The sequence below is a fragment of the Schistocerca piceifrons genome, chromosome 3 (assembly GCF_021461385.2).
Source record: "Schistocerca piceifrons isolate TAMUIC-IGC-003096 chromosome 3, iqSchPice1.1, whole genome shotgun sequence".
In the NCBI taxonomy this organism is placed as follows: Eukaryota; Metazoa; Arthropoda; class Insecta; order Orthoptera; family Acrididae; genus Schistocerca; species Schistocerca piceifrons.
This window is the reverse complement of record NC_060140.1, coordinates 373,124,778-373,145,693: the sequence shown is the minus strand read 5'-3', so window position 1 is coordinate 373,145,693 and position 20,916 is coordinate 373,124,778. Positions and strand designations below refer to the sequence as shown.

The following is a 20,916-nucleotide window of genomic DNA, read 5'->3' as shown; positions in this document are numbered from 1 at the left end:
GATTTCTATAGCGATCAAAACACCACTGTTTGCACTTTCTTTTTTTGTACAGATGATCACAATTACACACAGATATTGATCTGCTAAAAACTACATCAGTTATATGCTTTTTGATATCAGTGATATTATGTGCCTTTCGGCCAGTCATTCAATAATTTATACACTATTTACATCGAGCTTTATGTTTTACATACATCACTGACAAAGCAAATTAAACCTATTAGGAGCACCTTTGTTACACAATGTAATCAGTAAGTATGTCTTGCAAATATAGAAAAAAGATTTAACAATTAATATATATATAATTATATACAAACAATTTTTACCACAATTTACTGATGTCATTAGTTTCATTCTTGTGCCTTATAAATATTTATAAAATATTATACAATATTTATAAGAAGCAACAGAAAACTATCAACAACAGGAGGAGAATTACAGCCATATTGTTCCAAGTCAACATAAGGTAAATTGATAAATAATTAAAATATTTTAAGTATATAATTTTTGCACATGCTTAACATGATATCCACCATAGTTGACTGTTTTTGGTAAAGTCCCCCATTTCCCGCTACCTTATGTGCAGCAGATATGTATTAACGTGTCCGATTAATCCTACAGTCTGATCCAAACACACACAGACTATTACTGGCTATTATTTATTGTCTAAGCATTGTAAAGAATTTCAACATTTGCTAGTCACAGAAATAGTTGCGATGATGGACACCACAGAAGAATATCTTCTGGTCCCAAAGTCAAATCTTTTCCTCTTCTTGTACTTCAGTACTGTTCCTCCCCACTTTTTGCCATTACATCACGGTCTGAGGGGGTTTATTTCACACGCACACACAGAAAACATCTAAAGTTGTCTTTACTGCTCATCTATCTCTGCAAATTAATGCCAACACCAGTATTACTGGGATGATGCACTTGATTTTGTGATTGGAACTGTGACCCAAAGACGTGCTGTTGTGATTGTGGTGGTGGTTGTTGTTGTTGTTGTTGTTGTTGTTGTTGTTGTTGTTGCTGCTGCTGCTGCTGCTGCTGCTGGTGGTGTTGCTGCTGATGCTGAAGCGAAGTATGATTTGGAGATGTTGAGCAGATTCCTAATAAAACAAGATAATATATTACCACATTATATATCTTTATATTTAATACAACTAGGAAGATTCTAAGAGAAACATTTTTGTTAGAATATATTACAAAATTACACTGTCTGTGTTACCAAAACTGGAAAAACTAGTACAAATATAATGAAGTACCTGATGGTGAGGAGCTAAGTTTATCCCCTGTGGACATCCTAGAGAATGCCAGTAGTGCATCAGGAAAATTTGGTGGTGTTGCTGGCGTGTTACATGGTGTGCATACCTGCTAACAAATTAATACTGTATGAATACACATGTAACACACTGCAAACTGAATCAATGGAAATTAGGGCTAAATAGGTAACATACTAGCAACATTATTATGAAAAGTGTTACTTGAGGCAAGAAAGTAAGAATAAATTTAATATAATTTTAACCATAAATTGAATAACTAATAATTTCATTTCATATTTTAGATTGAATACTGACTACATTTATTTCAGCAAACTTCATATTAAAATCTACTGACTTCATTCTAAACATACATGTTGATTACAGAACCAAATTTAAGCAATCTACAAGGAAAAATTCTGTAGCAAATAACAGAACAGAAATGGTACATGAAACAAGAAATGGCTATATTTATTTGTGTCCATTCGTGACTGATTTTTAATGGTAATATTCATAAAGTTTCCAGCAGGAACAGTGTCACTAGCTATTGACACTAAAACATCCTTTATTCATACAAGATAACCACTGGGAAGATTACAAACATATGCTGTATCTCACTCCAGCAGGTCTACAGCAGTTGAACAATCAAACTGGAACTGCAGTAACTTGTACATTTCAGCAACAATCCTAATGATGTCACATCTGAAATCTGTTTTTCATGTACCCTGCCAATGCTGCACACACCAGTCCCACCACTCGCAGAAACTGTATTTGCAACAGAAGGTTTATCTTTGATACTATATATTTGCTGGCCTGTAAATCCATCCAGCATCTTATATTTATGGAAAAGCAATGGTCCACATGAATAAGATCTTATTAATGTATTAGAATGTGAATGTTATATGACCATACGTATGGAGTGATACAACTTTGGCTACAATCATAGAGGTTTTTGGTGTAATTTTCAGTGACAGTTTTCGATTTTTCATCAGCATGTTGCCAAAGTTACAGATTGTTCCTAGCACATTAGATCTGGCTATTGATGAACAGTGTCTGGATGCTGCAATAGGAAAAGCAGCATCTCTCTTCGGCATTTATTTGTAGGCTCTTAAAGCATGCATAACATTAAGAACATTCTCATTCATGAGAATTGTTAACACTAGATCCAAAAGTACTTACAAAGAGAGAGGACCAAAACAAATATAAAAAAATTGGACTGGATGTCTTATAAATGTTATAGGAACACAATGCATGAGGAGAGATTACCGAGGAGTCAATACAGGAGATATATATTGTACAGCACTCTCACATCCATCTTCAGGTAATTTTGTTATTGCAATATCGCAAAGGGGAATAAAATTCTTCTTAGTATTCCTGTTACAAAAGCTTAGCCCGCCAACATGCTGAGCCTGCAACAAAGGCAGGTGTCACCTGAGTATCAGACATTCTTACCATAATGACCTCAAGCTGACATATACCAAATTAAGCTTATACAGAACCACTGCATTAAAAATCTGTCCAATGCCTCTCCACATTTGGCACCAGTACCTGCAGGATAACTTAATGTTGCAGAGAAATCAAACTCTGAAGCTGCTGGGTATTTGTAAATTAGAATCGTGCAGGAGCTTCTGTGGACAAGTTACCATTTCTCTATCGAAACAAAAAGAGTGTTGTAAGCTATGTGGCAGTGGGTTCATAGTGTACCAGTATCATTTTTCTCCCCATCCATTTCATTCACAGATTATGTGAAGGGAGAACGTCTGTCACTAACCCCCTGTATGAGTCCCAATTTGTCTAAATTTAGCATTGGCCTTATTACATAATATATATTTTGGAGAAAACTGGAGGTTCCTCAATTCATTTTGGAAAGTAGGCTCTGAAAACTTTGTATGGGTCTCTGCAATGCACAATGTCTACCTTGACTATCACACTGTAAGTTTGTTGGGCATTTCTGCAACACACTCATAACCAAGAACAAACTAAAAGTGGCAAAACTTGTACATAGCTCACATGCAATTTCAAATTTTGATAGCATGGAACAGTAACAGTGCAACACAGTCAACTTCAAATAGTGTTGCAGATGATCAGCAAGGCAATACTATTAACTGTACCCATAAAAGATATGAAATCATGGGATGGATGAGTGTGGTGACCACTGTACCATGTGTGTAGCTGATTGGTGTAAATTACTTACAATTTGTGTATGTCTTGTTCAGTCCTTTACCAAAAAAAGACGGCTTCTGGTTCTGTTGCGTATTTCTTAACATTTAATTTATAGTTGAATGAATAAATAGTGTGTTCAAGTACATAGTGATTAGATATTATAAGGTATTGACAGTGATTGTCCGGAGCCTACTGATTCACAATAATTCATATTTTGTTTTCCAATGGGTTTGACAAGAGGCTAAACTGAATTTAAAAAAATCGCTATACATTCTCAAGTCAATATAAAACTGTTACTAATTTACATGAAAATGCAATGTGAACATATGTTTTTTTGTTATGGTATTTTTCTAAATCTATGCCATGCACCATCCACTTCTTTTTCTGATTTAGCTTTCAACATCAATTGATAAATTCATAAATTTGTCACTACTGTTCCTGATCTGAGACCCAAGCACCTTCCATACAACCATTTTCTTTTGTTGTTTGCTTGCTTTTGTCCCACTTGCATAGAAAGAAGCAGCACCTTTTTTTTTTTTTACTGATACTACCACCAGCCAGAACTGCGATTATCTTGAGATCTCCATACATACCCCATTTGTATTTTTCATACTGAATGTGAGTAGAAGTTCAAAGATGTCATATGTGGGACAGTGACAAGAAGCTAATGGATTAATTATGGATCGATTTACCTTCTATTTTATATAGAAGAGATCCATTCTTCTTGGTAGTAAAATTATCAATCAAATTATCTTTAAATTTCTGGTCTTTTGTCAGTTGTTTAACAAGGCCTTTTTTTTTCTATGGCAGTTGTGCAGAGACAGCTTAACCTATCATTTGTCACTGAAGGCGATTTTTAATTCTTTTAAGGGTGCTCGTATGTCTTTTAGAAGGAGCTGTATTGACAGATAACATAAGAATCAATTTGATAAGCTTAGGTACTTCATTATAAATATTTTACCCATTAACAATTTAAGGTCTGCAGGTAGTAAATATTTATGTTTGTCAACATAAATGTTGCCCAACTCATTTTCCAGTCATTCATTGTTAAAGAATGGGTAAGTTGTGAGAAGGCAATTCAGTTTCATTGTTGGGAAATTTGATTTGTAATTTCCACACTGATTCTTATCAAGCAACTCTATCTACTGAATATTTTGAAAATCTCCCGAACACATTTACATTTGTATTACACTAAGGTGATAAAAGTCATGGGATAGTGATGTGCACATATACACTACTAGCCATTAAAATTGCTACACCACGAAGATGACATGCTACAGACGCGAAATTTAACCAACAGGAAGAAGATGCTGTGATATGCAACTGATTAGCTTTTCAGAGCATTCACACAAGGTTGGCGCCGGTGGCGACACCTACAATGTGCTAACATGAGGAGTTTCCAACCGATTTCTCATGCACAAACAGCAGTTGACCGGCGTTGCCTGGTGAAACGTTGTTGTGATGCCTCGTGTAAGGAGGAGAAATGTGTACCATCACGTTTCCGACTTTGATAAAGGTAGGACTGTAGCCTATCGCAATTGCGGTTTATCGTATCGCGACATTGCTGCTGTGGAATCGGTGGGTTCAGGAGGATAATATAGAAAGTCGTGCTGGACCCCAACGGCCTCGTATCAGTAGCAGTCGAGATGACAGGCATCTTATCTGGATTGCTGTAACGGAGCGTGCAGCCACGTCTCAATCCCTGAGTCAACAGATGGGGACGTTTGCAAGACGACAACCATCTGCAAGAACAGTTCAACAACGTTTGCAGCAGAATGGACTATTAGCTCGGAGACCATGGCTGTGGTTACCCTTGACACTGCATCACGCGATGGTGTACTCAACGACAAACCTGGGTGCACGAATGGCAAAACGTCATTTTTTCGGATGAATCCAGGCTCTGTTTACAGCATCATGATGGTCGCATCCGTGTTTGGCGACATTGCGGTGAACGCACATCGGAAGTGTGTATTCGTCATTGCCATACTGGCGTGTCACCTGGTGTGATGGTATGGGGTGCCACTGGTTACACATCTCGGTCACCTCTTGTTTGCACTGACGACACTTTGAACAGTGGTCTTTACATTTCAGATGTGATACGACCCGTGGCTCTACCCTTCGTTCAATCCCTGCGAAACCATACATTTCAGCGGGATAATGCACGACCGCATGTTGCAGGTCCTGTACGGGCCTTTCTGGATACAGAAAATGTTCGACTGCTGCCCTGGCCAGCACATTCTCCAGATCTCTCACCAATAGAAAACATCTGGTCAATGGTGGCCGAGCAACTGGCTCGTCACAATACGCCAGTCACTACTTTGATGAACTGTGGTATAGTGTAGAAGCTGCATGGGTAGCTGTACGTGTACACGCCATCCAAGCTCTGTTTTACTCAATGCCCAGGCGTATCAAGGCCGTTATTACGGTTGTTCTGGGTACTGATTTCACAGGATCTATGCACCCAAATTGCGTGACAATGTAATCACATGTCAGTTCTAGTATAATATATTTGTCCAATGAATACCCGTTTATCATCTGCATTTCTTCTTGGTGTAGCAATTTTAATCGCCAGTAGTGTACATATGGTGTTAATACTACGTACACAAGGCATAAAAGGACAGTGCTTTGGTGGAGCTGTCATTTGCACTTACGTGATTCATGTGAAAATGTTTCTGACGTGATTATGGCAGTTGGAATGTTTAATGGTGGTTGGAGCTAGATGCATGGTCATTCCATTAGGGAATTCAATGTTCTGAAATTCTCACTGTCAAGAGTGCACTGCGCATACCAAATTTCAAGCATTATCTCTCACCACGGACAAAGCATTGGCCGACAGGCTTCATTTAAAGACCAAGAGGAGTGGCGTTTGCGTAGAGTTCTCAGTGCTAAAGGACAAGCAACAATGCATGAAACAACCATAGAAATGAATGTGGGACGTTTGACAAACGTATCCGTTAGGACAGTGCGATGAAATTTGGCGTTAATGGGCTACGGCAGCAGACAACTGACGTGAGTGTCTTTGCTAACAGCACAATATTACTTGCAGCACCTCTCCTGAGCTTGTTAGCATATCAGTTGGATCCTAGATGACTGGAAGACAATGACCTGGTCAGATGAATCCCGATTTCAGTGGGTAAGAGGTGGTGGTAGGGTTTGAGTGTGGAACAGACCCCTCAAGGCCATGGACCCAGGCTGTCAACAAGGCACTGTGGTGAGCTGTGTCTACATGGAATGGACCATCGACTAGAAATGGTAATGTTTGTGGCTGGTTGGAAAAACATTCTGGACAATTCAAGCGGATGATATGGCCACCCAGATTGCTGACGTGAGTTCCATCAAACATTTATGAGACACAACCAAAAGATAAGCTCGTGCACAAAATCCTGCACTGGCAACATTCTTACAATTATGGACAGCTACAGGGGCATCATGGCTTAATATTTCTACAGAACACTACAGCCACTTGTTGATGCACTATGCTGGGCAAAAGGAGGTCTGACAGAATATTACAAAATATCTAAGACTTCTGTTGCCTCAGTGTATCATGTTATCTAAGTTCTCATAAGATAACATCTTAAGGGACTGGAAGTCGCACTCAATAACACTTATTTCAGTGTGAAAATTGTTACAATTTTCATTACATGAGGTCACAGGCCATTTTGTGTTGAAGAAGTGCATAGAGATGGTCACATAAGCAAGTATTTTTTGTAAAGGCAATGGAAGAAAAGGAACTGAGTTTTATTAACAATGCTAATCAAGCAAAAAGCACTGCTTAATGTCTCTGCATCCCTATCCTCTTCGTCTGTGCTGATATTTCGGAAAATATTTTTCAATTCATCGTATTGAAGATATATTGTAAGAACAGCTTGTGAACTGAAATTTCAGTGTGTTGTGCATGTTTGAGGCAATCTGAATCCTTTATTTTCAATGAGTTGTCTTGTATTAGAGGACTTGCTAAAAATAAATGGAATGTTACAATGTTGTAAATGATGTGAATGACTGTTTCGCTTTTTTAGGTCGATGTAATAGTGGTAGATTAAGTTTGTCAGCATAACAGTGCAAAAACATAGCTTGTGGACATTTTTGTTTAGCAAAATCTTGGATACTTCCATGTTTACCTACCATTACTGAAGCTCCATTGTATGTTCAACTAACAATTTTATCAATAGCTCCCCAAGCATAAAGTACGATTTGTAATAAACTCTGAGCAGTTTTGTCACTAGAAACACGGTGGAAACCAATAAATCTTTCTATGGGGCCGACTAGAGTAAAACCTGAGAATAATACTGATTTGTGACTTACATGAAACATCCAGGGTGCACTCTAATATGCTCACAAGACTAATTTAATAGGATAGATAAAAATATCTACTCACCAAGCTGCAGCAGAACACCCACATAAAAAAAATGTTGTAATTTGCAAGCTTTCGGAGCCAGTGGCTCCTTCTTTAGGCAGAAGGGTTGAAGGGGAGGGAAGAAGGGTGAAGGAAAAAGACTGGAGAGGTCTAGGAAAAGGGTTAGATTTCGGGAAAGTCACCCAGAACCACTGGCCAGGGGAGACTTACCATAGGCCAGGGGAGACTTACCATATGGGATGAGAAGGAAAGACTGATTGTTGGGGACTGAATCGAATGAGATTTGAAAACCTGAGAGCTTAAAGGTGGAAGACAGGGTAATATGCAAGACAGAGATTACTACAGGGTTATTACAAATAATTGAAGCGATTTCACAGCTCTACAATAATGTTATTATTTGAGATATTTTCACAATGCTTTGCACACGCATACAAAAACTCAAAAAGTTTTTTTAGGCATTCACAAATGTTCGATATGTGCCCCTTTAGTGATTCGGCAGACATCAAGCCGATAATCAAGTTCCTCCCACACTCTGCGCAGCATGTCCCCATCAATGAGTTCGAAAGCATCGTTGATGCGAGCTCGCAGTTCTGGCACGTTTCTTGGTAGAGGAGGTTTAAACACTGAATCTTTCACATAACCCCACAGAAAGAAATCGCATGGGGTTAAGTCGGGAGAGCGTGGAGGCCATGACATGAATTGGTAATCATGATCTCCACCACGACCGATCCATCGGTTTTCCAATCTCCTGTTTAAGAAACGCCGAACATCATGATTGAAGTGCGGTGGAGCACCATCCTGTTGAAAGATGAAGTCGGCGCTGTCGGTCTCCAGTTGTGGCATGAGCCAATTTTCCGGCATGTCCAGATACACGTGTCCTGTAACGGTTTTTTCGCAGAAGAAAAAGAGGCCGTAAACTTTAAACCGTGAGATTGCACAAAACACGTTAACTTTTGGTGAATTGCGAATTTGCTGCACGAATGCGCGAGGATTCTCTACCGCCCAGATTCGCACATTGTGTCTGTTCACTTCACCATTAAGAAAAAATGTTGCTTCATCACCGAAAACAAGTTTCGCACTGAACGCATCCTCTTCCATGAGCTGTTGCAACCGCGCCGAAAATTGTCATCGGGTGTCAGGGCTTGTAGCAATTGTAAACGGTAAGGTTTCTGCTTTAGCCTTTTCCGTAAGATTTTCCAAACCGTCGGCTGTGGTACGTTTAGCTCCCTGCTTGCTTTATTCGTCGACTTCCGCGGGCTATGCGTGAAACTTGCCCACACGCGTTCAACCGTTTCTTCGCTCACTGCAGGCCGACCCGTTGATTTCCCCTTACAGAGGCATCCAGAAGCTTTAAACTGCGCATACCATCGCCGAATGGAGTTAGCAGTTGGTGGATCTTCTTTGAACTTCGTCCTGGTTGCACTGTTATGACTGACTGAAGTGAGTGCATTTCAAGCACGACATACGCTTTCTCGGCTCCTGTCGCCATTTTGTCTCACTGCGCTCTCGAGCGCTCTGGCGGCAGAAACCTGAAGTGCGGCTTCAGCCAAACAAATCTTGATGAGTTTTTCTACGTATCTGTAGTGTGTCGTGACCATATGTCAATGAATGGAGCTACAGTGAATTTATGAAATCGCTTCACTGTTGCCGAGTGTGCTCTACAACATGACATTCGTGACCTTGGTGCCTGTTTCACCACATGCACCATCTGGATTCTTCCCCCAGACATCAGTTTCTGTACTCCACAGGTGAGAACTAGCACTACAATATGTCCTTGGCTCTCGCCACCCACCTGGCCTTAATTTACGTTAATTTCTTCGGTCTCATCATTTATTCACTGTAACTACTCTTTGCTTCACTCCGTTCTAGTTTTCTACATCTTTCATTGTCTTTCCCGTCTATTTTTCACTTCCCCCCTCCCACATCTTACGTACAATGCACTTAGTATTTCACTCTTATTAACTCGTGCACAATGTTTTAGTAGTACTCTCTGTCTTGCATATTACCCTGTTTTCCACCTTTGATCTCTCAAGTTTTCAAATCTCGTCCTATGCAGTCACCAGCAATCAGTCTTTACTTCTCATCTAGTACGGTAAGTCTCCCCTGACTAGCGGTTCTGGGTGACTTTCCCGACATCTACCCCTTTTCTTAGACCTCTCCAGTACTTTTCGTTCATCCTTCTTCCTTCCCCCTCACCCCTTCTGCCTGAAGGAGGAGCCGCTGGCCCCGAAAGCTTGCAAATTACAACAGGCTTTTATGTGTGCATTCTGCCGCTGCTTGGCGAGTATACTTTTTAACTATCCAATTAAATTATTTTGTCGATAATTGAATGTTTTCGTTGTTATACTCACAAGACTGTAACGCTTCGTTATGCGATCAATAATGACATCAGTTACCGATTCAATTAATTCTTTCTGAATTGTGCTCATGTTCCTTTGAACCCAGAAGTGCTCTGCAAGTGATCACGAATAAAGTGCTCCTGTGTAGACAAAAGTTTCAATAATTCAATTTGTTGTCGGATGTTTCATCTTAGTGTCCTATGAATGCAAGCTCTTGTTTGCCCAAGAAAAAAACACCACCAATATGTCTCTCGATTACGAATCTATTTTGTTTCATAATTGCCTTGTTTTATGGCTGCAAGTTTGGCTCCTTCTCAAATTGAATGTTCAATTCGACCATGACCCTCTCTTGATTCGGAAGGCGCCTTCTTGTATTCCGGTGTTTCTCGACTTTTCTGTCAAAAATTTTTTTCACACACACTCAGAAAGAAGCTGACGTCCATTCTTTTTCAATCCCAGACCCCCCCCCCCCCAAATAAAACAAACGTGCAATACAATTTATTTTTTACATAAAAACCTGTAAGCCAGGAATACTTTTTATACCAAGAAGAAAGTGTGAATAACTTATCTTTATAAGCGCACTTCTTTTCGTTAAGTCCAGCTCGAAAATTGCTTGTCATCCAATTCGCGAAATAAAGACCCAAGTGTTCCCTCTGCACAAGCCATAATATAATAAGATAAACTCATGAAATCGCGAATTATACCACTAAAACAAATTTTCTTAAAACAGAACAAACAATTTCACAGCTGTGGCAAGCCTCAATACCATACTCCCCCTACAATACATGTGTCTGGCTGCCGGTAGCCGCGTGGAAACGTGAGGCCATTGCTGGGAGCCTCCACAGAATTATTAAATTGGGTAGCATGCATAACGCAGAGAACTCTCAACTCAAGGATAGATCGAATGGAATTGTAGTAACGTACAGATCAAGTGCCCCCCCCCCCCCCCCCCCCCGGTTGGCCGTGCGATCTAAGGCACTGCTATCCAGGCGGGAAGGCGTGCCGGTCCCCGGCACGAATCCGCCCGGCGGATTATTATCGACGTCCGGTGTGCCGGCCAGTCTGTGGATAGTTTTTAAGGCGTTTTTCCATCTGCCTCGGCGAGTGCGGGCTGAACACTGTCTCCATTTACGCGTACACCATAATTAATCTACCATGCAAACGTTTGGGGTTACACTCGTCTGGTGTGAGACGTCCCCGTGGGGGTCCACTGAGGGCCGAACCGCACAATAACGCTGGGTTCGGTGGGGTGAGTGGACTGCTGTAGCATGTAGTGGGATTGGGAACCACTGACGGCTACGGCGCTGACGAAGCCTCTCCGTCGTTTCTAGGTATCCAGTTCAATTCAATACAATGTACAAAACAAGCTTACACTGGTTTCAACGCACTGTTATATTTTAACTGTAAGTTTTCTTCAAATTTCTTGATAGGCTCAGCCTATAAAGAGCTGATCCACCGATATTGAAATATTTCCTAATTTTTAATTGCCTGACCAGTCTGATCACAAGGAAACTTGTTCCCACTGTGAAGAGATGCTGTATTTATACTGACTTTGCTAGCATCTACGAATAGGTGCCAGTTATTTACATTAAAATAATAGTCAAGATTCTCCATCACGGATTCGATATCATTGCAAAAATACCATTTTACCTTGGAGAAATATTGTGGGGAAAAAAGCAGCACAGTGGCCACGAAAAACATTCACTTTCTCATCGAAAACATTTTATTCTGTAACCACGAAGATATAATCGCAGATGTTGCATGGACATTTGTAAATTACAAAAAATATCGATGAGACATACCTGTGACAAACATGTTGCTCATTTGATTCACTGGAGCCTTGAAATGATGAGTATAGGTGTGCATATAAGAAGTAACGAGCAAACAAACTCCAAGAACGGGGGAATTGCGTAAGTCTACCGTAAATGACGCCATTTGGTAGGAATCGATGCGGACTACAGATGCAGCCTTTCTTCAGCTGATATTACTCATCAGTAGTTAACTGTCTTGCTTCGCCATTTTACCCTCAATTGCAGTGAGTAGCTAGCGAAAAGTCATCTACCGCCTTACATGTAATGCTTTGGAACAATATTCATGAAGGCTGTAGCAGTTTAGTGGTAAGCATCCTACCACCACACGTTTCACGCTTATCCTCCCCAGTCATCATGTAGCATATATGCCACGTCCAACTTTTTTTTCTGACCTAATTAAATAAACCTGCCGTGCCTGATAGTTGCGTGTACTTCGCAGTAGGGATGGGCAGAAAGTATCGATACATCAACACATCGGGATCTTTCATAACAATAACGATATATATCGCATGTATATCGACTAATGTATATTAGGTATTGAGCATCGAAGGCGATATTTTTTACGGTATGTCTTTTTTTGACTCACAAGCACCACAGTTCTCACCGTAGATTTCTTGCCCATTCCAGCTACCACTAATCTTTGCAAACTAACAGTAAATGTCTAACAGTGGGCTTAATTTAATTTCATATTCAGTACTGCAAATGAGCACCAGCTTTGAACATGAATGTATCTGTACTGCACGTTCATTAAAGTTTGTTACTTCTGTGTGCTATTGCCACAATTGCAAATGATTGGTACGAGGTGGAAAACGAACACGATTGTTTTCGTTCATGCAAGCTTCCAACAAGTTTCAGGATCTGACTAAAGAAAACTGTTCATTCCAGTGTCAGCAAGCATGACTTCAGGAAATGAATGTAATTTCTGCTTGTTTTTAGTAATTTTTAACTAGAATTTTTCAGTATACGCTGCAACTACTACAACCTATGCTATCGAATAAATGGTGTTTTATTTCCTCACAACAATACAGCGACGCTTAAAAAAAAATTAAAATCAGCACTAATCTACATTGGGCAACATCCCGTACTTTCACAATCAGAAGATACAAGATGAAGAAGAGAGTGAATGAAGAAGAAGCGGAGAAATACGAAGACAAAGATTACACAGGCCAACGAATTTTTAAAAAAAATGTCTTTACTTTGATAGCTGATCTTTATAGGTTTTTATGAGCTGAATCCAAATCTAGCCTTAGTTTTTTTTGTATTACCATAGTTTTCGAGCAATATGCTTTTTATTATATAGTACAAAATTCCTATGCTATACGGTAAACGGGGAAATTAATGAAACGCTTTGTTACAACATAAGAAAGCATGGTTTGTATTTACAGTAGGCTACTTAAACCAATGATATGTGTTAATAGAGGTTTCACTTGTCAGCTTGAAGTGGTTGGAACTGGTTTGTATTTTCTTTGAAGCTTCTTGTGTAGCTTTTTCTACGACGAGTCGCTTGCTGAGCTTCTTGGTGAAGTGACCAACAGTAGTCTCCCCCCCCCCCCCCCCCCCCCCCAATCATGTTGGTGTTCCAGCGGCCTTGGTAGCGGTTTTCCATCACTTTATTGTCCTGGTGAAAACGCTCTCCTTGTTCCTCACTAACATCTCCCATATTGTCTGGGAAGTAATCAAGTTAACTGTTCAAAAAGTGAACTTTCAGGCTCATTAAACATCCTAAAGCTTTAAACTTCTTTAACATTGTAGCTATAATAGAAACTCATTCTGGGTCTTCTTCATGTCCTAAGAACTTTGTAACGACTTGCTTGAATGATACCCACGATTCTTTCTCATTTAAGGTCATTGTGGATTCAAAGTTAACATCAAACATCAATTTTATAATGTCAGGTCCGACAAAGACGCCTTCTTTTAGTTTACCTTCTGAAAGGTGAGAAACTTTTGGCAGAGATACTTAAAACATGGTTCACCTTTAGGGAAACCTTTACAAACCCCAAGGTTTTTGCGTAGAATGTTCTTCTCACCAGGTTTTAAAGACTCCCTCACATGCCATTCTTCTGTACCAGTGTTGATCCCTAGCCCTACTGCCCCCATTCACACAAGAAACATGGAAAATTGGTAAAGCCACCTTTCTGGCCAAGGAGCATGCGTGATACCTTTAGATTGCCACATATCATCCAACCATGAGCAGAATAGCTTATTTTATTTAGCACTATTTCTAGGTTTTCATAGCTTTCTTTCATACAAATAGAATGTCCAACAGGTATAGATGCATACATGTTACCACTGTATAATAAAACAGCCTTTAAACTAGTTTTGGATAAATCAATAAACAGCCTCCAGTCTTCCATTTTGTATTCAATACCAAACTCGTCCATCAGACGGGAATGTCTGAGCAGTACACTAAATCACCTTCTTGTTGTAAAAACTTGGAAAATTGCTACTCTCTCTTTCTATACATGTATATGCTGGTTCCAACTACCAATAAGTTCTTTTCTTTTAATCTAGAGCCAAGAAATTCAGCTTTTCCTTTCGTTAAGCCCAGATCCCTAACCAAATTGTTAAGTCCAGTCTGAGTAAACAACTTGGGGTCTAGACTTTCTGTATTACAATGGAAGTCGTCATCTCGTTCATCTAAATCACGCTGTAAATCAGAAAATATTTCTGTTGGAATAGAATTTAAATCATCTGGTGGTTCAGGAACCGGCAACTCTACATCATGCCCTACTGGTCAGATGGTGGACGGAAGGTTAGGTTACCTTACTACCTCCTTGTTTTTCGAATTATGACCAGTAATATCAACACTGCAAAAGTAGCAATCATCGGAATGATTTCTTGGCTCCGCATCATAGAAACAGCAAATCTAAAGGCTTTTTTTCCTCCCTTTTAGACCTCTTTCTCAGACCTTCAACACTCACATAACATACCTTATGCGGCCCTGAAGATTTATCTTGATCACCAAGTTTAGATCCAAAATATGATAGATAAACCTTTTTCACAAAGTCTGTAATGTTTCTTTGGCGTTTTTAATCGCAAATTCACCACAAATATAACAAAACTGTCAGAGTTTTTACTACCATGATTAGACATTGTACTGAGCCCATGTACTGGAAACGGGAAAGTGAGGTTAGGTTGACAGTAAACAAACCACCATCTGTTAACACAAAAACAGAATCGACCTTTTTTTTGCCAGAAAATGTTTTTCAGCAGTGCTACCAACGTCATCTACGTTCATTACACCTCCTTTTTAAATTATTTTAACTATATAAAAGCAGTAAAATGCTTTAAAAATCGCTTAATTTAATAAATTTAACCGTAAAATGTGAAGAAATGGTGGGTGCTATAGCTTTTAAAGTATCATATTTGGATTTCCTGCTCTAAAAACGTACGGATAAGGTATTTTCGGCAAAAACGTTTTTCATCGTTGGGCTGTGTTATGCATTTCCAACGAGAAAACGCTCCAGAAGATGTCACTTGTTCTCAGGTGATTCATATGAAAGGGTTTCCCGCGTGATGACGGCCGCACGATGGGAATGAACGGATTTTGAACATGGAATTGAACGCCAAAGCCTGCGTTATCTCCAACGGCAAGGTTGTTCCACGCCAAGCACCTATCTGAGATGATTAGAACACAGAAAAATCGCTTAAGATGCAGGTTGTCTCGATATAAGGATTTCATATTTAAGCAGCGCACTAAATGCAAAATATACTTTTGTTTCACAGAAAAAAAGGAATTATTTTTTGCAATTATATATAAAAAAGTAGCAGAATGGATCTTATACATAAATATTTCTGAAAGTAAATTACGTATGTCGTCCCACCATAAGGTCTTTGCGCAACAAGAGTGATGCATTGTGGCTCTGAGCACTATGGGACTTAACATCTATGGTCATCAGTCCCCTAGAACTTAGAACCTAACTAACCTAAGGACAGCACACAACACCCAGCCATCACGAGGCAGAGAAAATCCCTGACCCCGCCGGGAACAGTGATGCATTGTCAAAAGAGAGTAGGCCTACATATTCTGGGCGTTCTGCAAACGCCGTTCTGCTGTGGTACGGGTAATAGGTACATCACAGGGTGGGAGTGAAACGGCGTGGCAACTAGAAACTCCAGAGTTAAAGTACACGGGACAGTACGACACATGGACTCACCGTGAAATTCTGGCGGTATACGGACCACTTACACTCTTGTGTCCGGCCGTTCTGAAGTGTGCCAACATTTTGACCAAAGCTGCGCAGAATTGGGAGGTCGGTAAGGAAAGCCATCGACAACATACGACAATGTCCAGACGATGGAGGAACTGTTTCGCAGTAATCTCAGATTTTCTGACGATGAAAACGTTTACACAGCGGTTTCCGAATGGCTCCGTGGCGAAGGAGTGGATTTTTTCGTCAAGGAACTGAACGACTGGCAGAACGTTCCGACCGTTGTTACAGAGACTTGATGACTATGTTGAAAAATTTGTGTCATGTCTCTGTGTCACTGGGATGAATAGCGTAGCAATGAATAAAAGTTACTTGGCTAGCCATAATACACCGAGGAGACAAAAGTCATAGGATAGGAGATCCACATATACAGATGACGGTACACAAGCTGTAAAAAGTCAGCGCAATGGCGAAGATGTCACTTGTACCCAGGTGATTAATATGAGCGGGTTTCCGGCGTGATGTCGGCCGCACGACGGCAATGAACGGACTTTGAACGTGGAATGATGGTAGGAGCTAGACGCATGGGACAGTCCATTTCGGAAATCTATGGGGAATAGTGTGGAGAAAATCCTAAATTTCAGGCATTATCTCTCACCGTGGACAACGCAGTGGCCGACGGCCTTCACCTAACGACCGACAGCAGCGGCGTTTGCGTAGAGTTGTCAGCGCTAACAAACAAGCAACAATGCGTGAAATAACCGCAGAAATCAATGTGGGAAGTACGACGGACATACCCGTTAGGGCAGTGCGCCGAAATTTCGTGTTAATGGACTACGACAGCAGGCGACATCGCTTGCCTCCCCTCGGCTCTTGACCTATCTATTGGACCCTAGACGACTGGAAAACCTTGGCCTAGGCAGATGAGTCTCCGTTTCAGTTGGTAAGAGCAGAAGGTAGGATTCGGGTTTGGCGCAGACCCCACGAAACCAGGGACCCACGTTGTCAACAAGTCACTGTCCAAGTTGGTGGTGGCTCCATAATGGTGTGAGCTGCGTTTACATGGAATGGACTGGGTCCTCTAATCCAAATGAACCGATCATCGACTGGAAATGGTACTGATCAGCTACTTGGACACCATTTGCAGCCGCGCGTGGTAGCCGTGCGGTCTAGGGCGTCTTGTCACGGCTCGCGCGGCTCGATTTCATGAACATCTGTTCTTAAACAACGATGGAATTTTTATGGATGGCAATGCGCCTTGTTACCGGGCCACAATTGCCTCCGACTGGTTTGAAGAACATTCTGGACAGTTCGAGCGACGATAAGGCCACCTAGATCGCCCAACATAATTCCATCGAACACTTATGGGACATAATGGAGAGGTCAGAACATGCAGAAGATCCTGCACCCGCAACACTTCCACAATTAACGACTGCTTTAGAGGCAGCATGGTTCAATATTTCTGCAGGGGACTTCCAACGATTTGTTGAGTCCATGCCATGTCAAACTGCTGCATTGCGCCGGGCAAAAATGGGTCCGACACTACATTAGGAGGTATCCATGAGTTTTGTCACCTCAGTCTAAGTGTAACTTACTTTTTGAAGTCCCCTCAAATGAAAAATTTTCTGATTATATTTTCAGATAAAATAATGAAATAACATTTTGTAGAACTTCCATAAATATATTAATGCATATTAGTTGTCCGTTTAGAAACAAAAATCATCAAAATATTTCAGTGGATTACAAGAATATTTAATTTAGTATTTTAGTCTTATTTGGTCCCAGAACAACTCACCGAGTGCCAATCTCAACTACTCATTCATAAAATCTAAGCTCCCCACTAAGGAGGTTATGTAAAAATTCAAACAGCCAATTTTTTCTTGTCCTGTAAAATGCGTGTAAATGCTTATTCCTAGGTGCAAGCGAAAAATAAGGAACGCAGAGAACTATTCTGTGAACGCTCATCCGCTCGTGTTCGCTTCCATTTGTTCCAGGCAAACTACACTTAACAAATTGTCCTTTATAACGAATATCGATTGTCTCCTCTTGTTTTTAATCTTTTTTTTCCTACCAATGTCTTTTAAGCTTTCTTAAATTTTTGTTTCGCTCTTATGACAAATGATGCTATAACAGTTTTCTGTCTCTACGATCACTAATTCAAAAACATTCGGGTCTCTTCGCGACAGATTTTTTTGTGGGTCATCTGAAGAATGTGATGTACGAAATCCTAATGTAGTTATAGTTGCAAGGATCCATGCAACGTGTGAAGAAGTTCACACCATGCGCGGTATCTTTGAGCGAGTGCGTCTGTCTATCCCTTATGTTTCCTTCTTTTGTCTTCATTCATATTTTCTTTCTATTAAATAAAATAAAAGTGCCGCAATTCGAAAACTCTACCATAATTCATCGAACGCAGCTGAATGCCGCAAACTCCAGCGGGGTAGACGGCGATAACTGCGGAAGCAGACATTGGCCCCTGTAATTTTCGACGGTGTCGTTATCTTTATGTCATATCATGTATACCCAAAAACACTGAGGTTTAGAGGGTACCAGGACAAAAATAAACTGCGGATGTTAACCCGTTTACGAAACAGTCATCCACCAGGGGCAACAGAGCATCATAGCATTCCTAGGAGACAAAAAATGGTTCAAATGGCTCTGAGCACTATTGGACTTAACATCTGAGATCATCAGTCCCCTAGAACTTAGAACTACTTAAACCTAACTAACCTAAGGACATCACACAGATCCATGCCCGAGGCAGGATTCGAACCTGCGACCGTAGCGGTCACGCGGTTCCAGACTGAAGCGCCTAGAACCGCTCGGCCACCTCGGCCGCCCATAGGAGACAAGGGCTGCATTCGCTGTAGATAGCTCCATCAATCTACCGCGATCACTGAACAACAAAGTATACAGGTGTATTGCGAGACGTTCCACCAGCGGTCCGTCAGCGTACAAAGTCAAGTTTGCTGCCGAAAGGGTGGCCTAGCGACTTCTGTGGTGTTTCCGAACACAGGTTCGTATCCTCGGTTTGTTTCTCAAGACACCCTCTGCAACCATTCGCAGTTTATCGGTATCGTTTTGTAACACCCTGCACGTTTTTCGGGAAATACGTTCAGTATAGCGTCACATGTCAGCCCCTGTTTCCATGGTATACGCGTGCCATTATACAGTGTCTAGGATTTAGACCAGTGGTCCCCAACCTTTCGGAGACCATTACCCATGAGTGCAATCACATATTAGCTTAATTCCCCCCTTCCCCCATCATCATCATCAACATTAGTGCCTACCTAAGCATTAGAACGGAACAGAATTTTCTTTGAACTCTTTCACTTTTAAACTGGGTAACTGCCATTTCATTTTTGTAGGTATTTTATTAAAACACGAACTAATGAGGCAATAACATAACTGGTGCTAACAGCCTTGTTTTATAAAATAATGATGCAGTTCTCGGTGCATCGCGGGTGCTACCCACAAATCCTTCTCACAAAAGAAAGCTAACTAATCACATCGAGGATTGACACTTGTTACAAAAGATGCTTCATCTGCACCACTCCTCTGCCTAACGGTGCTTGCTTCATCCACACCCCGCGCCCACATTTAAAATCGACCAAGTTACAACGTGTGCACTATTACTTAGGCCTACTGCTTTCATATCACTTGATTGCAAGGCTTTTTGCTCCGGAAATGGTAGGAATTGAAAGAGTTCAGGCTGCTAATGTTTTGTGTCTCGCCTCTGTCACTAATAATGATAATGATAATGATAATAATAATAATAATAATAATAATAATAATAATATAAATGGAAACGAGAAAAGTGGAGAACAAGTAAGTACACTTTTTATTATTTCAAAAGAAATCGCCATAACTATTAATACCTTTATCCCGCTGTGAGGCAAGACGGTCAATGTCTTCAGTGAAAAATGTTTGTGGTTGCCTACGGAACTACGATCGTATACAAACGTGCAACTCTTCGTCCGAAGCAAATCGACGGCCACGAATGTCTTTCTTCAGGGTTCCAAAAATACGGAAATCTCATGTGGAAAGATCGGGACTATGTGGAGGACGTGTAACGCCCGGCGAAACTTGTGCCGCGTAGTCCAAACGCCCAGGAATGTTGACGGACGGGGTCATTCTGTTGCAGGATAACGTTCGCTCACATGCTGCAGCAGTTTCGCCGGGAATCCCTCCGTACAGTACCGACCTCTCCTCATGCGATTTCCAAACTTTTGGAGCTGTGAAGGAAGACAATCGTGGTTGACGATTTGCTTCGGACGAAGGGATACAATCCTGGGTACAATCATGGTTCCGCAGGCGACCGCAAACATATTTCCAAGGAGGAACTGATCGTCTTGTCTCACAGTGGGATAGATATATTAAGGCGATTACTTTTGAAATAAAAACAGTTTACTTAATTTTTTCCATCTGTCTCGTTTACATTTACTGCCCCTTATAATACGGTTCAGGCCCTACATCACTACAGTATGCTGCCAGTTAATTCGTTTAATGTTGTTAAATGAATAATGAAATGAGGAAGAAAGGACTAAAAAATTTGAAAATGTCAGTTACTGGTCTATTGCGGTACCTATCTACAGTCCGGATAAGGCACTTTCGTGCGGTTTTAAGTATATGTCTCAATTGTACAGTCAGAGATGCATGGTACAAAGTATGTTTTAGAGAGTGTACTACGTGAGGAAGATGTTTTTGACGTTACCGTTTCACAAATTGTAATCTCCGGCACACTGTGTTACGCGCAAATCCTTGCATTTGAAAAAAAAAAAAAAATAAAATAAAAATAAAATAAATAAATAAATAAACAAATCCTACTAAGTTATGTAATCA

General features: G+C 40.6%; 1 protein-coding gene across 2 annotated transcripts in view; it reads right to left on the bottom strand.

The window, feature by feature from the left end:
* The window catches only part of LOC124789488 (UBA-like domain-containing protein 1), a 131,077-nt gene continuing 110,161 nt past the window's right edge, over positions 1-20,916 (bottom strand). The window contains exons 3-4 of one of the 2 annotated variants that reach the window (XM_047256868.1): positions 1,263-1,371; positions 1-1,106 (exon numbers count right to left, since the gene is read on the bottom strand). In XM_047256868.1, the coding sequence (XP_047112824.1) occupies positions 883-1,106; positions 1,263-1,371 (333 nt within the window). In that variant the 3' untranslated portion in view covers positions 1-882. The remainder of the gene's footprint in view (positions 1,107-1,262; positions 1,372-20,916) is intronic. The other variant, XM_047256869.1, reaches the window with a different exon arrangement.